The sequence below is a fragment of the Amphibalanus amphitrite genome, unplaced genomic scaffold, assembly GCF_019059575.1.
Source record: "Amphibalanus amphitrite isolate SeventyFive unplaced genomic scaffold, NRLGWU_Aamphi_draft 001107F_arrow, whole genome shotgun sequence".
Classification (NCBI taxonomy): domain Eukaryota; kingdom Metazoa; phylum Arthropoda; class Thecostraca; order Balanomorpha; family Balanidae; genus Amphibalanus; species Amphibalanus amphitrite.
The window spans coordinates 154,505-174,502 of NW_024882601.1; the positions used below are offsets into that span (position 1 = coordinate 154,505).

The following is a 19,998-nucleotide window of genomic DNA, read 5'->3' on the forward strand; positions in this document are numbered from 1 at the left end:
ACATTAGCAGAGCCGTGCTATGTGAGTCCGACCGTCCAACCGGCACGGCGGCCACCGGGGTGGGAACCGATGGGCGAACCAAGTGCCGAACAGCGAACACTGAACGGGCACCGCCGCCGCCGCCACCGCGCCACCCACGCCGCCGCCGGATCATGAACGGGTTCAATGAGGCGGCGTGAGACCGGCCGGAACTTCTCTGAACACTTCCGCACACGAGAGGGAACTAGGAAGTGAGGGAACTGTTAAAGTTCAGCTCAATATTCCAAAAAAATGTAAGCATGGACGGAAATGAAAATGAGAAAATGAAATAACAGTCAATCAAACCCAAAACTCGCTTATACATACTTTAGAAGCAGCTAATGCACACCACACAATGTCAAAATTGACTAAGATAATTTATTAGCCAATTATTTCCAGCGACTGCCAACGTGTACTGCAATTCGCACAACATTCAGAGCACAGCCGCTGTTTGCCACGGTAGTAGAGCCGGTGTTTCTACCCACTCTTTAGCCTTATATCCGACACCTCCCCACCCCTCCCAACACCAATCGATGCGCACATATGAGCATCTTACCACAGTTTACTCTTTGACCTCTACATTCTTCACTGCAGCCCGTAGGTTGAGGTCCGGCAGTATTGTGTCGCCGGCCGGGCCGGGTCGCGGGCCGTATAACAGGCCGACACGCCTCAATGCGCCCTAATCGGCTCTGTAAACGTCTCCGGCTCGCCGCGCCTCACTGGACACTCCCTGGGTAACGGTGGTCGTCGGACAGGAGGCAGGCTGGCGGCGGACAGGTCGGCACCGCCTGCCCGCACGGTATAGGATGGTGTAGAGAAACGGAGCGCCGCAGAGAGGGATGAGTGCGGCGCCGAGAGACTCACTATGGGTCAGATGCCTGTCATGCCATTCCCTCTGGTCAATTTTATTCAAGCTGCTTAATTCGTAGTTCGGGGGAGGAGTTATCTTTGCTGCTTATCATTGCATAAAAAAATGTTTACACACTGTTTTTATTCCTACCTCAGGCAGTGTATTAAAATATTTTTCATTACTGCATATTTGGCACAAGCTGAACTTTCTCGTCTTCCGCATCGACTAACAGCGGCTGTAGACAACATTTGCTCATAATCACCGCTCCAGACAGCGGCGCTGTGCGCAATCCGTCGGCTCATTCTGTCGACAATCTTAGCGCCACACCTGCGCCCGGGTCGACACCGACGCGGCAAGACAATAGTGGCGCTGTTCAGCGAAACGTAACCAGAGGAAGCACGGCACAAAATGACGAGAGTTGGCAGAGGCTTACTGGGTCTGTATGGTGGAAGGCTAGGTTATCAGACGCGGTAGAGACTGAAGGAATTCTACTGGCGGACGAACGGGAAAAGATAATGGGTCCTCATCACCCTAGGTCAATGAATCGACTTCCAAAGTTAGGCGAACTTTGTCAGTTACCAGGGGCTCCGAGGAAAGCGCCGGTAGCTGGGTAATTAAGGTTCCCTCATTTGGGCTCCGTGATTTTATTGTTAAATTTGATTTTCGTCATCAATTTCTTAACTATCATGACCTTTAATGCTGAGGCTTATGACGAGCAGCAAAAAGGCCAAATGACTTAACGTACTCACACTAATCAAGTCACAAAGCTACCTAGTCCGCCTCCTGTTAATGACCTCGACCTCAGCGTGGTAATAATGTCCTGAAACACCATCATTGGCAAACATATATGAAATTCTGAAAATTGCTTCCGTGTTCACCATCTATATTATTGTGATCATCTATGTTTTGTGAATACGCGTTTATTCTTTTATTCATTCGCCTAGCAGCGAGAAAAGTTTGACTTCAACGGAATACCCTGAACAAGTAAAACCAACAGGTAATAAAACAGTGTCATTCATAGAACCCTGCTGTTCAGACGACTGCGGTTCCAAACACCCGGCCACAATCGCTGCTGCCCGCGGCGGGCGCCGTTCCGCCGTCCCGTCTCCCTCGCGCCGCGGGACTCCCATCACCCACCGACGCGACGAATGGCGCGTCAACGAGGCGAAAATCGGCGCACATGCGGCGACGAGCGGCGCGGGTCACCGCAGCGCCCGCGGGCCCCGGCGCGGTACTGTTACTCAGTGTTTGTCGAGATTCCTGGGCAGCGATGCGCGGCGGCCGCAACAGACGGACAACACAGGCCCGACGTGATCGGCACATTCGCACAAACGGTGACCCGGCCGATGACGTCATCGGGTCAGCGGCGCCGGGTCACGAGTGTGGCGGAGTGGGAGGAACGGTACAGGGAGGAGATGTGGAGAGGAAGAGAGGACGGATGGGTAATGCAACGGGACTCGGGAAGCAAAGCGGCCGTGAACTACTGGTGGGGTGTAGAGTGAGTGAGGGAAGAGAGAGAGAGAGAGAGAGAGAGAGAGAGAGAGAGAGAGAGAGAGAGAGAGAGAGAGAGAGAGAGAGAGAGAGAGAGAGAGAGAGAGAGAGAGAGAGAGAGAGAGAGAGAGAGAGAGAGAGAGAGAGATGTGGGGATGTGGGGATGTAAAAGATAAAAAACAGGCAGACGGACTTAGAGACAGGCCGGAAGCTGTAATTGTCTCATTAGTGTATTGACCCACTCGCTTCCCTTCCGGGAGTCGGCATAGTAGCGTACCGTTACCATCCTCCAGTCCCGCATCGAAAATTAACGTGACAGGACAGTTAGACCAACTGTCCTGACGACCTATTACAGTCACGATTGCCCTTACACACCTAACTGAGACGTAACGATCTATCAGAGCCGTTACAGCCCCTCCACGCCTGAGACTGAGATGACGCTTGGCCGTGATTGAACTAGCCCTCATTCCGGTCGACAGACACCAATCTCATCACGACGGAGTCGCTGTCTAGCTTCCATCACCGCCTAGCTGTCCAGTGTCCATCCTCCGTGTCGCCGTGACGGACAGCTCACGGTGACGCGTCACGGCGTAACGGCACTGCGTGACGCCCACCGTGACGGCCTCCGTGACGACTGGTGAGAATGAGACCGGCGAGCACGGGCCCAGGCTATCACAGACCGGGCCTAGCGATGGGTTGGAGGAAATGGGATGCAAATGGGCGCTGAACGCCTGAAGGAAAATGTTATACCTACATACATGCAGCAGCGTAGGTGGAAGAGAAAGGGACAATAAAATTAAATGATCATTAATCAACAGTATTGTTTTTGGATTGCTGAAAAAATGTAAACCAGTGATAACTTCGCCTGCCAACGATTAACTCGAAGCTCCGTGTCGAATCTCAACACGAAGCGCTTTTAAACGGGACCTGATTGACGAGCGCCAAGCGTTTCGGCTGCGCATTTGAATAATTAGATTCGCCGTCTATTTAGTATTATTCACCGTCTGACTGCGTGACGTGTGTGTCGCTTGGCGCGGCCCATTCCGACACTGGCTGATTTCACAATTAGGCCCCACAGCACGCCAGGCGACTCTGAAATTCAATGCCACTCGTACATATGCATGGAGGTTAGAGAGCCAGTAGTGATCGCCAATATATCCATTCACAAGTTTACATCAATGAATTTGGTGGTAAAATCCGTTTTCTGTGAACTGACCAAAGCTCATAGCATACGATCAGTCAGATTATCTACCAAAAAAAAAAAAATAAATAAGAATATGTTTGAGAGAACATGACATGCATTTCCAAATAACTTAACGCTCTAGCCGCGAGCTGTTGTATGACCGAGTACCCATCACATCTCAGGACAGTAGCGGCGTCAGCTAATGAGCCCAATCTGTCAACTGCTGTGGGCAGACGCAGCAAACACGACCCATATCGACCTACACACCGTGTATAACCAGAACCGGCAGCGCCCAGTCCGGTGACGCCCGGCAAACAATTAGTGGACGCGAGAGGTAGCGGGCCGCGCGGCCGCCACCCGTCACTTACCTTTGGTCACCTGTCGTCTGTTGGCGGCCACCCGACAGCGCTAATCATCTGTCAGGGCTGTCATCGCCTGTCATATGTCATCTGTCACCTGATAGCTCTCGGGAGTGACCACCTCTCCCGATATATCTGATGTTGCTGACAGCGTTGAGCTTGTTATTTTTGGATAAATTCCCACGGTATAGGTCACCCTTTACAGCCGCACGAATGAAAGGCCGCCGGCAAACGATGCCTACGCAGCCTGAATGATGAAAGCGCTCGTCGATTGATGGCCAGACTTCAGTCAGGGTGGCCATCGACGGCTGTCGGCGAGCCACGAATGCCGCACGTGCCATGTGCACGTGACGATGGTACGTGACACATGAAGAGAGGTACAACGGATCTGCAACGGATACCGTCTAGTCCAGCAAAAAAGACATAAAGGCACGTGAAGCTGTCAGAAGCACACCGGCTGCATGACAATGAATAAATTGGTTAAATATATCTGGATAAAAAGTTGCTCATATGGCGGTTATATGACCGTAAGCTTTTCCAACGAAGCGTAATAAAATGAACAAGTACCATGCACTCAAACTGTTGGAGAAGGACAACGCATTTTTATTACAGGAACGGAAGAACAACTTTATAATCCCTCAGCAGCAGCATCAGTCAGAATTCGGATGCATCAACCGAATTTTACACAGCCATATCTCTCAGCTGATGTAGCCAATCACAGTCAGGCTCGCCATCGCTCGGCGGTCGCAGTCATTAACTACGTGTCCAGCTGTTTGGCGTCACGTACCGCGGCGGTCACACGCCGCGTGTCTTCTGCCGACGGCGACACACAGCCGGCGGAGTGCGAGAGGCCGTTTACCTCCGCCGGGCCGGCAGCTGTCGGTGGTAGAGCTCCGCCGTATAGCGCCGATGGTCTGCGCTGGGAGGCGGCTAGTGCTACTTGACACCAGAATACCGGCATTCAGCTTTGGGTAGTTGTTGTGGGTCTATTATTTCTGTAGATCTCCACTACATTGCTGGTAGCTGCTGCAAAGCGTCAGCCCGACCGCTCGCCATTCCAATCGTCATGGTTCGAATCACAGACTGACGGCTGAGAATTAATGGCACGAGGCGGAGGGTCTGTTCCGAGCTCACGAGCACCGTTGGGTGCCCTATCGTGCAATTCATCGCCAATGCTAGCACGATAGCACGTGCCCGCGTGGTTTCCCGACGTTGGCTTTGGTAAGCCGAGCTAATGTCGTTGCCACTTGGCATTGTGTTCAGCGGAAGTCTGGTTTTAGTTTTCCATTACAAAAAGCGTGACCATTGTCAATGGTGAGACGTTCACACTCGTGGAAAAGTAAAAACGATCAGTGGAAACAGTAAAAACTCCAGTAAGCTACAGTTGAGGGATCGCTGTGTTACATGTCTTGTTTTCTGATAAAATCATGCAGTTCACTCAAACGGGTGCAATGAAGTGTTTAGGCCGTCCAAATTGGCTGGGCAATATCCATGATTGCGGGGTATGCGACGCCAAGCGATGTAGTTTACTTGATGCTGAGCCTTTGCTGGCCGAGCCCGACACTCTTCTGCTGAATGTTTTTATACCTTCAACTCAGGTGGTGGGGAAAGGATATTCAGGTGCAGCTTTAGTAGCCTACATATATAACGTATATAAGTAAGGTAGGTGCTAGTGCACAGTTTTGAGCATTGATTTCATCTAATATGTATGCAAGTTCATACGGCGGGCTGCATTCCTAACATAACGCTCTCATATGGCTTGTTTGAAGGATCAAAAGCAATAACTATTCAATGATTGAAGCAACATAAGCCGCAGCTTCTTCTGATGAGAAACTCAAAATGTGGTAAAGAGGTGCAGGTATTTATGTCGTCCTCATTCATTTAATGCCTACGCAATTCATTTTATTCTTCTGATCTAATATTATTTTGTTTTCTACTTCTTATCAGATCCATAAAGAATCTCAAACACAGCCAGGCCCATGCCCCGGCCAGTACATACAGCACACCAGCGACCCACTCCCTCCACAGCTATAGCAATGAGAAGCGGCAGCGCGCCTCAGCGACCGTCGGCCGGCTGTCTGACTCGCGGCGCGTCCTGCACCGTCACCGTGCACCGTTAGCGACCGCAGTCGGAGCCGGCGCATGGCACCCGCCCCTCCCCACACCGCCAGAGCGCGCACCATCGGCTCATCATCTCCTCACTCAGAGCTGACAGCCGTGCAGACCACTGACGGCCCCGCAGCCCCCCGCAGCAATCTGCAGCTCCTGACACTCCGCGAGCGCCTCTCAACATACCGCTGAACGGTGTCCGACGCGCACAAAGCGGCAGTTGATCAGTTCGACCTCACTCTGTCTGCATCTCGACAGGCGCGCCGGCCGAACAGCCTTGTTCGACAATCAAGTTTGAAAACTATTGCTGCTCGCAGCTCCCCTCCCCCCCCCCCCCCCCCAGACGCCGCCGCCGCCGAGCTGCGTTGCATCTGCACCGATTTGAAATAGTCTCGGCGTTCCGGACAGAGACGCCGAGAGTCCAGCCACCGCCCACCGGCTGTCCACGGCGGGCCAGAGCGTTCAATATCGGTAGCCACGTGCCTCCCACGTGATTGTCGCGTGCTAGAGACAGGCGGTCTCCGAAAGTATCCCTCCCGATGCTCTCCCCGCCGACCCCTGCAGAGGTAGAGACGACCCATCGTCGGCCCGATCTGTGCAGGTATTAGTAGTTGGTGACAGCAATTGCGGCATGTCTGCCACAGATCTAATAGGCACACATACACGCACCACAGACTGATACGCGCATAGCTACACACGCACACGGGAAATATTCCTGGGCGTGGCTCTAATATGTACATCACCAACGCGTGCCTGCGGCGCCTATTTCAACCGACCATCGTGAAAACGCATTTACCGCCAAGCGGCCATAACGGACAGTTATGCGCCGAGCGGTCATTAGCAGCGGACACCGCCCTGAGGTATCCAGCTCCCGCGCCGTCAGCGACGAAGGCGGCGCGGCGGCGGCGGCGACTCGCACGGAAGGCCCTGAAGGCGGTGCTGCGGTGATCGGAGGGCCATCTGTCGCGCCGTGCCAATGTCCGGTGCGCGCTGGGAGCGCGGTCTTCCGACCACCTGACGCTATTCGGAGGACAGCGGTCCAGCGCACAACGGAGCAGAGGGACAGAGGACAGCGAGACAGCGGCACAGCGGAACAGCAGCTGCCGACCTGCCGGTCACTGACTGACCCGGCTCGGCGTGACCCCAGAGTCCCAGAGCAAACGGGGAGCGCTCTTTAGCAGAGGTACCGGGGTGAGCTGGTTTAGATGACACACCCGGGAGAGATATCGTCGGCGGATTTTACTTCCGGGAGAATGAGATATCGCACCGAAATGAGCCGAAATATTCCGTGGGGTTCTCATTTTCTTTCATAGGTCGCCGAGGTCAGAGAGGCGCATTAATGACAAGCCTCACTCTCACAAAAATTAGCTGACTTCTATAGAATTACAACAGGCACGTGTATCAGTTCAGTATGTATGGCAGTATAAGACGTGCATGTGAGATTACAGCGCTATCGGTTCCGGGGGCCGACGAAATGATTACTGATTGATCATTGGCCAATATCCAGGCACAGATGGGATTATAACCAGTCAGTTGATCGGAGGACGATGCCCGTGAGACCGTCCGCCCGCACGAAGAGGCTAACCAGCCATCTGCCAGGGGGAGGGGGGGGGGGTTGATCACTGATTATCAGCTACCCCGCCGCTGAGCTCACCACACAAGATGAGCGCAGATGACATTGTGAAGGAACCATGAAAGAGCGGAGATGGGATCATCACTCCGGCCGCCGGAAAAGAAGAAGTAAGGTCGCCGAAGCCACATTTGTAATTCTACCACCTCTCGATAAGACAGAGACTTCTTTCGCGACTTCAAAACCCTATAGTGTTGCTGCGAATCATGAATTCAGCCTGCTTGCTCGAGGTTATCTCCGAATGCGTAGAAATGAGGCCGCACTATGTCGGCCTGCCCATCGATTACGTCGCTCGGTCCGCCCTGAGGTCCCGCCGAGTGGAAGGAGGGTGGCGGCGGTCACCGGCCCAAATGAGAGACCACCGCCACCGCCGCACATTGTCCGTCGTGAGCAGTGTCCCGCTGTCACACAAAGAGACAGTTCTGGCGCACCTCCGGTCCGCTAAAAAAGGCCCGCCACCACCCTCCAGCTGCCGCCGCACAGTGAACGATTTGAGCGAGCACGACAGGCGGAAGTGCGGAGCTAACATCCTTGAAAAGGACAGTACGGCGTCAAAAAGACGTTGACGGGGTCGAACGAGCGGGAATTTTTTCGGTCGTTACTCTTTTAGTGGGAGTGTCTGGGAGGAAGGAGGTCAAATATGTTAAACGTCAATCATCTTCGCTTTATGGTCGAGTTCCGGTGTAAAGTGCACCCGGAGATAGTCGTATAAAACATGGCTGCATGACTGTCAGGCTGCATGTAACTATATTCGTTGTTTCAGGAAACATAAGCATGCAAGTGGGGTTTGCATGGCTTCAACCATGGGACTGAGAGGAATTCATTTACTTCTATACCAACATGACCTGAAATAAATAATCTAAATGACCAGTAGGTATTCATAAGTTTTATACCTTTTCATAATTCAAGTCTTGGACCCAAGTGCAATCTCCAGGGCCACATAATGCATAAATATGCGATGCATTGCGGTTTGACATAATTTATCCATCAAGAACAACAATGCCTCATTCGGCAAATGGTTCACTCTCAGTTGAAATGCAAGCTGTTTCTCACGTGGAAGATGTTCCATTTCAGAGAAGATTGAGAACTATTTCACCAAATTACAGCACAATCTCAGCGAATATGCCGAAATGCCCCGGCTGAAACTTCAAAAGGCAGACAGCCAATAAAAGTTGAAATGTAAAAATAAAGTGAGGGATCATAAGAAGCGGGAATAAAGCATGCGTAAAACGTCAAAATTATGAGCGATATGAAAAGCTGGGAAGCAATCAACGGGAAGCTATTAGAATAGGAATTCGCTTAAAAGAACCCAGTGGTCGTCAAGAAATAACGGAAACCGGAATAAAATAATACCATAGTTGTTGCATGGGTGAGGCAGGAGTCTGATATTACCTAGGCATCCAGCAAAACAATGCCATCAAACGAGTTACACCCATCCTTAGTCCAGCCCCACTAACAAAGCACCTCAGACCCGACAGCCACTGTGAATGGCTCGCGTTGTGTCCGCTGCGTTCATGACCACAGGTAGTTAACGGGATTTCGGTGACCGAGCTAACGTCAACGTCCTCTCGGGACTCGGGAGCGCCTGGAGACAGCAGCGCCACTCTGCGCTCTGGCGGCCACTGTCAGAACTAGAGCTTCCAGCTTGTTGCCTGGGTGACGCTAAGGAAGTGCTGATGCAGCCATAGTTTTACGGTTATACCATTGCCATACCAATATGCAATTACCAACTAATTCTGAGCGTGACCTAGGCTAGCGGTTCGTGATTGACGACAGACGAGCCATGACTGGAGTCCAGCCGAGTAAATTTGAGCAGACAGTGTTGATTTATCCGAATTCGTCACACCTCACCTCCCTAAATGGACAATAATTTACAGCGACACTCCTGGATTGCAGCAGCGGCGGGTTGAAAATTACGGCACAGCAGTGCCTTCTGGTCAGCTTACGAAACCACAATGTCCCACCAATTTCACATAATCAAAGACCGGGAGCGATGTTTAGCTGGTCCAGCCGCCACAAAAGCAGCGACGTAATACACCTGGCATGAAAACTAACATTTGATGCAGGAATTTATGTTTACCTAATAGATGGCCTTAACAATGTTATCCATCATTGTGATTGCACAGACAGGCAGCGCATGCGGAGCATTGCCCTCATCCGTCTTATTCTCCTCCCCGTGTGCAGCGGACCGTGGTGAGTTTGGCAGTACCTCACTCCTGCAGATGTGACTGACTGCAGGTTGGACATGTGACAACCTTCTGCATCACTATCACAACAGATGTCACTCATATTTAACATTCACAGCTTCTCATTGTAACAGGCAGGATGTCCAGCGGGTACTCACCGAACGACTGGGTGCGCGAGTAGGGCGGGTGGGGCCGACTGCAGCGGGGCACCTCCGGTCGGCCCGGGGACGACCACCGCATCCCCTCGTGACCTGGCGGACAAAGGGTCAAAGGTCAAACAGCAGCCGGTGTGTGGGTGAGGGGGCGGAAGGTACGGGATGCAGGGACTTCACATCGTTTTGTTTGCCCAATGAAAACGAAGCATTCGTACACGATATTATCATGATATCCAGTTTCAGAACTTAATAGCTGAAGCATCTCATAACTATATCAAATATGAAATAAATCGTATCATTGCCCTTGACAAGCGAATGATTTCCATTCTAAGTAGATAGCACTGACAGCAGTTGGTTTGGTACCGATGAGGGACACGCGCGTCTGTCCTGACACCTGGCGGAGAAACTACCAACTGTGCTCTAGATGGCGCTCAGGTCTGGGGCAGCCGCTATCACGCAGCCAGCGACAAAGTGGCGACGTGTGCTGGACCTTTTCTACACCTACCTGCCTACAGTTCCTCTCTTTTCTATACCTACCTAAAGCTTCTCCTCTAGAGCCCTAGCCTAACTATTCTGAAAGAATGCTCTGCTAAATGTGGCATTTACCCGACAAATACCTAGTACAAGCAATTACATCGCTGGATTCTACACAAAAGTTGACCCAACAGAATAAATGAGCATTTAGAGCATTTCGACCAAGGGTTCGTGCCATTGTTCCGTAACTCATCATATTCCAAACCAAGCAATAGTGTCGTTAAACGCCAGAACCCACTTCCAAGGAAAAGGATGACTCATAGTGTGCACGCGACAAACAAGACGGCAGGCTTATATCCAGATAACGATTGCCGACCCGGAGGTAGGCGGACCACCACGAACGTCCACGGTCCACGATCGCCAGGATATTAATCCAAAACAACAGTCTCGAAGGTTGAAAAATGTTGATTGTTGATACAAAATCGTCATTCGGGTGAATCAGAGAAGCTCATCGCGTGTCAGGAAATCTGCATCAAAATAAAAACAGTCATACCTATTTGTAGAACTTCCTAAAAATATATGACATCTAAAAGTCATACGGCTGCAATGCCATAACCGTATCGTGCACAAAATACCTGCCAATGCAAAAATAGCTGCTCAGATACCACAGTGATGAGGATATGACTCATTCAAGAAAAAAAGACATCCTAGACAGCAGAAGTCATCTATCACTGGCCAGGTTTCCCGGTCCGTCCCCTGACCATATGAAGACACTGAACCGTACGACCTCTCCAGTACTCCAGCAGTGTAACCGTCTGATGACGGCACTGGCCGCCGGTCAATCACCCATAGACCGCACCAAGTGACCATTGCCCATCCATCTGTCCTGTTAGGAACTGTCTGACAGCCCCTCCCCGTAGGCTTCGAATGTCCAATGTCCATACACGGCACAGCTCCTCCTACTAATTTCGAAACGTCTGTCACAGTAAAACTAACGGATATTTTGGACCTCTCCATCATGACTGTCTCGAATTCTATATTCGTATCGAGTTTCAAACAATATCTCAATAATCTCACACGTCCACACGTGTCCAAACCAAGACGAACAATGAATGCTGTGCGCCACTTTCCACACGGCACACGCCACACGGCACAACACAATACCACTAAATTCACTGCAAACTGTACAAGAAACAACGCACCTAAATTGAAACTCATATACGTAACATCGTTATCATTCAGTTGGTGACTGGTGTTATGTTTTGGTCTTGCTATGAGCTAGTAGGGATATGCACCAGCCCACGCTTCGCGTAGAATTTCAAATGTCTTTCACTTCATCACATAATGAATCCTGAACAGTTGACCATGCATGATAAAACTGTTCCTATGGTTACGACAACAGGTAATTTTACCCTCTGAGCATTTAGGGTCACAGCAAAGAAAAGGCAGTGCATGGGCTCAGAGTTATGCCTTCTACACCTCCGCATACCCCACCTGTCCATCCACGTCCCATACGTCCATCCATGTCCCATACGTCTCTCCATGTCCCATACGTCTCTCCATGTCCCCATACGTCTCTCCATGTCCCATACGTCTGTTCAAGTCACCATATCTCGCGGCACGTTCCCTGTGTAAGTTACCTTGTCTCCATTTACATTATCTGCCCAGTGCCTCCCTGAGTCACCCATACGTCTCCCACTTCCCAGTAGAATTTCATCAGGTAAACTTCCGGGAACGCCTATGTGTCTCTGTAGTTTGTACCTGTAGCAAGGGAATGAAGGGAAGGAAAAAAGGCGTGGTAAACACTGCTGCATCGTTGCGGTTCATCAACCACCGCAGTCCTCTGTCGTTCGGCTAGTTTAGCAGAAGAGAGAGAACAATTTGCTGCTGTAATGACTCGATAGTAGAGCTTGTGATACAGGGGAGCTTGAGAGTCGTTGAAGAGATCCTGAGATAGCTATAGAGAGAGATCTTGACAGTGATGCAGGGATCCAGATAGAGATCTCAAGACCCGCCTGAGGGAGATGTAGGTATCCTTATAGGGATCTGGATACAGATAGAGATGAAGATGAGATCCTGAGAAAGATCTTGGGATGACGTCCACCTGGGAGAGATGTAGATATAGATCCACCTTGCGTACAAATACATCTGATGGAAGATGCTTTTTAATTTAGAGGCTTGATGATTCTGTTCATTGTATAGACCATGATGCACGAGATGCTTCTTCACTGCTCGGATTTGGGATAGAGGGATCCGATCAGCTGGGTTTGCGGCACAGTTGGGCAGGTGAAGGACAGGGCATTCGAAGTCCCGATGACCACTGCCAAACATATGGGTGGTAATTACATTGATAAATTGAATGTGATCATTTGTCCAGTCACCCATTCCTATACTGGCCTTCCCATTAAGAAAATTGCCCACTTAATTCGTATTAGCGTTGCTAGTTTTAACTGCCCTCGAGAATCATTTGTTCGACTGCCGTAACCGAATTCTATCAAATTCCTATCGGCCTTATTCTAAGATTCATGCGTCGTCATTCTCACACCCTTGCTCGCATTACGTTTGCATTTCATGTATTCACCCAAATTTAATTGATAGCCCCCGAAATTCCCTCCGATAGTGTTAGGCGTCTTACAAACCAGGGTCTCCCCGGCGAGATAAATGTCTCATTCCGAAATCCATATGCATGCTCCGCTAACCGGCGACTAAGATACTTATCGCAGGGCCGTCCAGAATAATTGCACAAATATCCACCCTGCTAATTTATGGGATCCACTACACGTCCGATAGACTTATGGTACACATATACGCGGTTTACATCCGACTTATCTCTCTATCCGGGAGAGATTACCTATGCCCTCTTCCGGTCCGCGTGTAACACCTCCGTTCACGACCCAGGGACCACCGTTCATATCCTGGAACTCTCCTCAGGAACTCTCCTTAAACCATGGGATTTACTCTTCAAGGCCTTACGTGTCCTGGAGTACATTCTTCCCTCCCCTGAGGCTGTCCAGTACCGATTAAGGTACCTTTACAAAATAAGTATGAGGACTTATTCGGGACACTACGGCTCGCCTTATCCGCACTTTTGGGTGACTCACCCCTGACCCTCGGCTTCTTGCCTTTGGCATAACTTACTCTCCACTGCACACTGTGCCAATCTTCCCCTTCCCCCTGCCGTAGAAACCTCTCACTGCCTTCTCACCCAGTGTTACCTAAGCGGGAAAATTAACAGTGGCCGGTACCACTGGCGGAAAACGTGCATATGCCCTGCGTACGTGACGGTGTGTCCCTCTTATTATTCCGGTCTGGACGTGGGTTTAGAGAAGTGCATCTGTGTCTCATACAGTCATGCTGGTAAACATTACGCCATAGGAGACGGGCAAACAAGCCGTCTGCGCCTCACAATGCCCTGTGCCAATATTGGTGGAGTAATTATTGGCGCTAACTCGTAAGAACGCGAATAACAGAAACGCATTATTGATCCAACCTAATCGTAATCTCAAGTCCATAATTGCTGCTGCACGCATGAACCTAATCACTAGTTCTCGTATACACTCCTAGCAGACCTTGAACCGCTCTTGATTTAATCAGATGATCTAGAACCAATTAGTACGCACCGATCTGTCGTCTGGTTGTGATCCACCGTATCATAGTGAATTACTGAATGCTCAACGGAAATGACTCCTTGAAACTCGTTCGATAGCTTCTGATGGGCTACTAGTTACCTATACAAATTATCTTTATAGAGTGCCAGAATATTGTCATAGGGGTCCCTAGCCTTTCATAGAAAATATAATTTAATTCATCCTATTAGCAGTAAACAATGCACATCAAACGAAGTGCAGTCCTAAATATCAAATAGCATGTCATATTTAAAATTATGCATTAACTGTTTACGTTCTTATCCCGTTGCAACTTTCCACAACTAACCATGCTCCCATACGTGACCTTCATCTACCGCACGCGCCCCAATTACGGCTAACCCACTGCCCCTGTTGTGGCTGCTCCTCGCGCCCTCTGGCGGCTCAACGCCCGCGTCGGGAACGACGAATACCACGGCCGCCGGCTGGCGTCGCGTCGACAGTCAGTCAAGGCCACGCCGCGATGGGCGCGCCATCACTCGCGGTGCAGTGCTCGTACGTGTTGTCTCTTCTGGCCGGGTAGATTCACCGGATATGTCAGTGAGTGTGAATCTGGTAAAATATCGCTGCAATATTTTCCTGTTCGACATTTCATCAGCTCCGTTCAACGTAAGTGGTTAAGAATTAAATTCCTGTCCCATTTAATCTTTCCCAACAAAGATAGTCTTTTCTAGTATTTATTCTACAAAAGCACAACGATCGGTACCTATATTAGTCGCATATTAGTCCTAACCACAAACAATTCTACATCTACCTCTTACTCGACATTTCGCCACTTCAATGACGCAAAGTACAAGGACCATCTAAAGTTGCAAAGTGTAAAACCGTCGACCTCAAACCACTACTCTCAACTCTGCACCTAAGTAACAGAGAAATTCCGCCGTAAGCTCAAGCATTCGTATCTGTCGAAAATCATAACTCATAGCCATATTCATAGATCGATTGCATGAATCAGTCGCCACCTTAAACCATTACATTCTTTCAACCGTATTTACCTGTTCTATAACCGAATGATTTCGACTTCGCAATTAATTCCTACAGCAATATTACCAATGATTTCGCAATGCAACTTTTAGTGAGTACAGCACGAATCTAAACCCTCAATTTCACAAACGTTCCAATCTCAAATCGCATCCGCCGATAATAAATCGAACGAACCAGTTTAACCAAAGACAAAGACATTTCAACGCTGTCACGCATCCTGTCATCAATTTCAGCGTTCGAGACACTGAGCTGCTTATTCAAATTTTAGCATCCCGTTCTCGACCGAATCGCGATGTATTCCGTACTCCAACTGACAATAACGTATTTACTGGCGGCTCTGACATGACCTCACAATTCAGATCCTAACGTGCTACTAGGGTGTCTGGACCAATAAGTTCAAAGTAATTTAAGTTTTCCAATTCCAATTGAGAGTGCATTTTATGGCAACCGAAAATGTTTGGCAGTCGTCACGGCACGGCAGGCTGGGTAGAGGGGGGGGTCAAGGATCGGGATTGAGCAGACTTTTCAACAACACTCACATTCTGGAGTTTCTCTGTGCTTCCGCTTCTCAGTGTGGTCGCAAGCGTCGGCGGCTGTCCTCGGTTCTGATCGCTCGAGCTGAAGAGGCTTCTCGCGGGTGACCCCGGACTGACGGCGGCTCCCAGAAGGCGTCCCCGGCTCCAGCTGCAGACTGTGACTCTCGGCTGCTCGACTGTGATTCCCCCTCTGGTTGGGTGGCGCACCCTTTTATAGTTGGGGGGGGGAGGGGTGACTGCCACGCCCTTGCGACGTCATCTTCCTCTGCCTTCTTCTGGTGGGTGGGGCCGTAAGATGGCGCCCTCTGTCCTGTTTAGTCACCTTGCTCCTCTGTGCCTGCAATTTTTGGCCGTCGAATCGTCTTCGTGTTGAGTGCTTTATCATTTTAGTAATCGCTGGCATAAAACAATCCCCGAAAGGTTTGTGATTTTCGAGTTTTAATTTTGATTCTTCAATTTCATTTTATTCAAACTTTTGTTTCCTTCCGTTTCGTCTGCCGCCAACGCCCCTGTGACGTCACTCTTGCTCCGCCCACCGTACCGGGGCGTGGCCGTAAGTCAGCGCCTTCTTCCTCTGCGGAGATCTCTGGAACTACCTCATGAGGCCATTGTGAGGTCGGTCACCCGGCTGTTTTGCCAGGTTCACTCACCCTGGGTTGCTGTGCCCGACAAAGGAGGCTGTGTGCTCCAGCCGGCATCCATCCTTGACAGTTGACACTGCTCCATGATCTGTTGACATATCTTACTGATCCAGCGTTATTTGAGGAGGCTCGGATCGCTCATCCTGCGGTAGCTGTCTCCATAGGCGAGCGTCGTAATGAGAGTTTAACGGCTGCCCATTGCGAAGACCTCTGGAACTACAGCGTTTTTGCTTGCCGTAGGATCTTTCTGGTTTTGCCATTCCCTCCGTGGGACTCAGCGCGGTGCAGCTGTTGTGGTACCTGACAGAGTACGTGACAAGTGACAGAGTACCTTAACGTGCTCGCTCGCCGCCGCCGCCGGCCGCGGTCCTGACGTAGCTTGTTGACTCAGCTGTGCCTCGACGGTTCGTACTGATGTAGGCGGCATCGTCTTCCCGCAGATGTGTCTACTGCGGCTATTCCCACGGACAGTGCTCGTTGCGGGAGATGGAGAAAAGTGATGTGTGGGGATGGTGGGCCTGGTGACTGGGGGGGGGGTGAATAATGAGAGGGGAGGGGAGCGCAGCAGCAGCGCTCCGCTCAGCTGTGCGTCACCCGGTAGCAGCGATGGGTGAGTGAATGGAGGGGCCTGTGACCGGACTGCGAGGGAGAGGGACTGCCGGACCGAGCCGTGGCGAAAAGATATTACGTTAAATGTTCAAGATGTAGCGTGCTACATCTTCAGTCCAAACAACCCTAGTTGCGTCCTCGCAACTCATACGAAAAAGTCACACCCCTTACTCATCTAAATCTACACAATCATCTGATCTTCAGCAACGCCTACAACATGACATCGTATACCTAGTACAGTACACACACGCACCTGTTGTTCCTCGTCCCCACCTCAGTTTGTCGTTCACCAGATCCGGGTCACGGGCACCAACCACTTTGGTTAGCCCGATGTCGTCGGTGGCCGTCCGGTAAGCGGCTTCTCAGGAGGGTGAAGATCTCTGTGGCAGCCGAGGTGGGCGGCCTCCACAGCAGTTCGGGTAGCAGCCTCAATGGCAGCCCGGGTGGGCAGCCTTCACGGCAGCCCGGGTGGCAGCCTGGGTGGGGCGGCCTCCACGGCAACCAGGGTGGGAGCTTCCACAGCAGCCCGGATGGCGGGCTCCATGGCAGCCCGGGTGGGCAGCCTTCACGGGAGCCCGGGTGGCAGCCTGCCATGGCAGCCTGGGTGGGGCGGCCTCCACGGCATCCAGGGTGGGGAGCTTCCACAGCAGTTCGGGTAGCAGCCTCCATGGCAGCCCGGGTGGGCAGCCTTCACGGCAGCCCGGGTGGCAGCCTGCCATGGCAGCCTGGGTGGGGCGGCCTCCACGGCAACCAGGGTGGGAGCTTCCACAGCAGCCCGGATGACGGGCTCCATGGCAGCCCGGGTGGGCAGCCTTCACGGGAGCCCGGGTGGCAGCCTGCCATGGCAGCCTGGGTGGGGCGGCCTCCACGGCATCCAGGGTGGGGAGCTTCCACAGCAGTTCGGGTAGCAGCCTCCATGGCAGCCCGGGTGGGCAGCCTTCACGGCAGCCCGGGTGGCAGCCTGCCATGGCAGCCTGGGTGGGGCGGCCTCCACGGCAACCAGGGTGGGAGCTTCCACAGCAGCCCGGATGGCGGGCTCCATGGCAGCCCGGGTGGGCAGCTTGCACGGCGGCCCGTGTGGGCAGCCTACGTGGCAGCCCAGATGGATGACCTCCTTGGCAGTCCGGGTAAGCGACCTCCATGGCCGGCCCTGCCGCGACCTCCGTGGCCGACCGGGTGGCAGACTCCGTGGCAGCTCAGGTGAGCGACCTCCATGGCAGCCCAGGTAGGTGACCTTCGTGGCAGACCCGGTGACAGGCTCCGTGGTAGCTCATCTAGGCGACTTCCGCGGCAGCTCAGGTAGGCGACTTCCGTGGCAGCTCAGGTGGGTGACTTTCCTGGCATTCCGGGTAGGCGACCTCCGCGGCAGGCCAGGTGACCTCTTCTGGTGACCTCTGCGGCGGACCAGGTGTCGACCTCCGCGACAGGCCAGGTGACAACCTTCGCGGCAGCCCGGGTGGCAGCCTTCGTGGTAGCACGGGTGGTTAGTGCATCCTCCGTGGCAGCTCAGGTAGCGACCTTTCGGCGGACCAGGTGACAGCCTTGGCAGCAGCCCAGGTGGGTGATCTGCAGCAGCCCATCTGAATGGATCGTTTGGCAGTTGGTCTTGCAGCATCCTGGCACCCTCTCCTCGTTCACCAACTTGATCATCGCCTTGACTGTGCTGTGAAGACGACCGTGTTTGATTTTGATTCAGTACAACACGAGCATTCCGCCTGTTCTTCCTCTTCTGCTTTTGATATTGCTGTCCTTTTATCCTCAATACTCTTGAAAGTTCGAGCTCTCCTTTGCAATACAGCAGCTGACCGTGACTTGGACTTGTTGTACAGCAGAACGTAGAAGAATTGATATGCCGATGCAAACAATTGTCAAGTTTCATCTTCGGCCTGTCTTCTGTATTAGTCTGATCCTTTGTTCATGAGACAGCTTCATTTCCTTATCTTATCTTCAACAACTTCTTCTATGTCCTTTTCAGTATTCGTAAGACCGCTTCCTCTCATCAGTTCCTTCACGTCGACCCCTGCAGCACGTTCATTTCCACTGCTGTCAGTATTTCGAACACCTGCTCAATTCTTCAACTTTCCTGTCATCAGCCACCATCATAAGCTTCATCATCTTCACACAGCTTTCCTTAGCTCATCCTCTTTCTTCATATCGACCCCTGCAGCACGTTCATTTCCACTGCTGCCAGTATTTCGAACACCTGCTCTATTCTTCAACTTCTTCCTCTTCTCCATACGGTTGACTTTCAATTCATCAACTTCGGGTTCGGCGGCTTGTGCCAGTCTACCAGCTTCACAATTTGAGAATTATCAAAGCCCCACGTTGGGCGCCATTTGTAGCAAGGGAATGAAGGGAAGGAAAAAAGGCGTGGTAAACACTGCTGCATCGTTGCGGTTCATCAACCACCGCAGTCCTCTGTCGTTCGGCTAGTTTAGCAGAAGAGAGAGAACAATTTGCTGCTGTAATGACTCGATAGTAGAGCTTGTGATACAGGGGAGCTTGAGAGTCGTTGAAGAGATCCTGAGATAGCTATAGAGAGAGATCTTGACAGTGATGCAGGGATCCAGATAGAGATCTCAAGACCCGCCTGAGGGAGATGTAGGTATCCTTATAGGGATCTGGATACAGATAGAGATGAAGATGAGATCCTGAGAAAGATCTTGGGATGACGTCCACCTGGGAGAGATGTAGATATAGATCCACCTTGCGTACAAATACATCTGATGGAAGATGCTTTTTAATTTAGAGGCTTGATGATTCTGTTCATTGTATAGACCATGATGCACGAGATGCTTCTTCACTGCTCGGATTTGGGATAGAGGGATCCGATCAGCTGGGTTTGCGGCACAGTTGGGCAGGTGAAGGACAGGGCATTCGAAGTCCCGATGACCACTGCCAAACATATGGGTGGTAATTACATTGATAAATTGAATGTGATCATTTGTCCAGTCACCCATTCCTATACTGGCCTTCCCATTAAGAAAATTGCCCACTTAATTCGTATTAGCGTTGCTAGTTTTAACTGCCCTCGAGAATCATTTGTTCGACTGCCGTAACCGAATTCTATCAAATTCCTATCGGCCTTATTCTAAGATTCATGCGTCGTCATTCTCACACCCTTGCTCG

At 51.3% G+C, this 19,998-nt stretch overlaps 1 protein-coding gene across 2 annotated transcripts in view; it reads right to left on the bottom strand.

Moving 5' to 3' along the window:
* The window catches only part of LOC122370193 (pleckstrin homology domain-containing family G member 5-like), a 148,544-nt gene that overhangs the window by 103,385 nt on the left and 25,161 nt on the right, over window positions 1-19,998 (bottom strand). For both annotated transcript variants that reach the window (XM_043345575.1, XM_043345576.1), the window contains exon 2: window positions 9,985-10,077. In XM_043345575.1, the coding sequence (XP_043201510.1) occupies window positions 9,985-10,077 (93 nt within the window). The remainder of the gene's footprint in view (window positions 1-9,984; window positions 10,078-19,998) is intronic.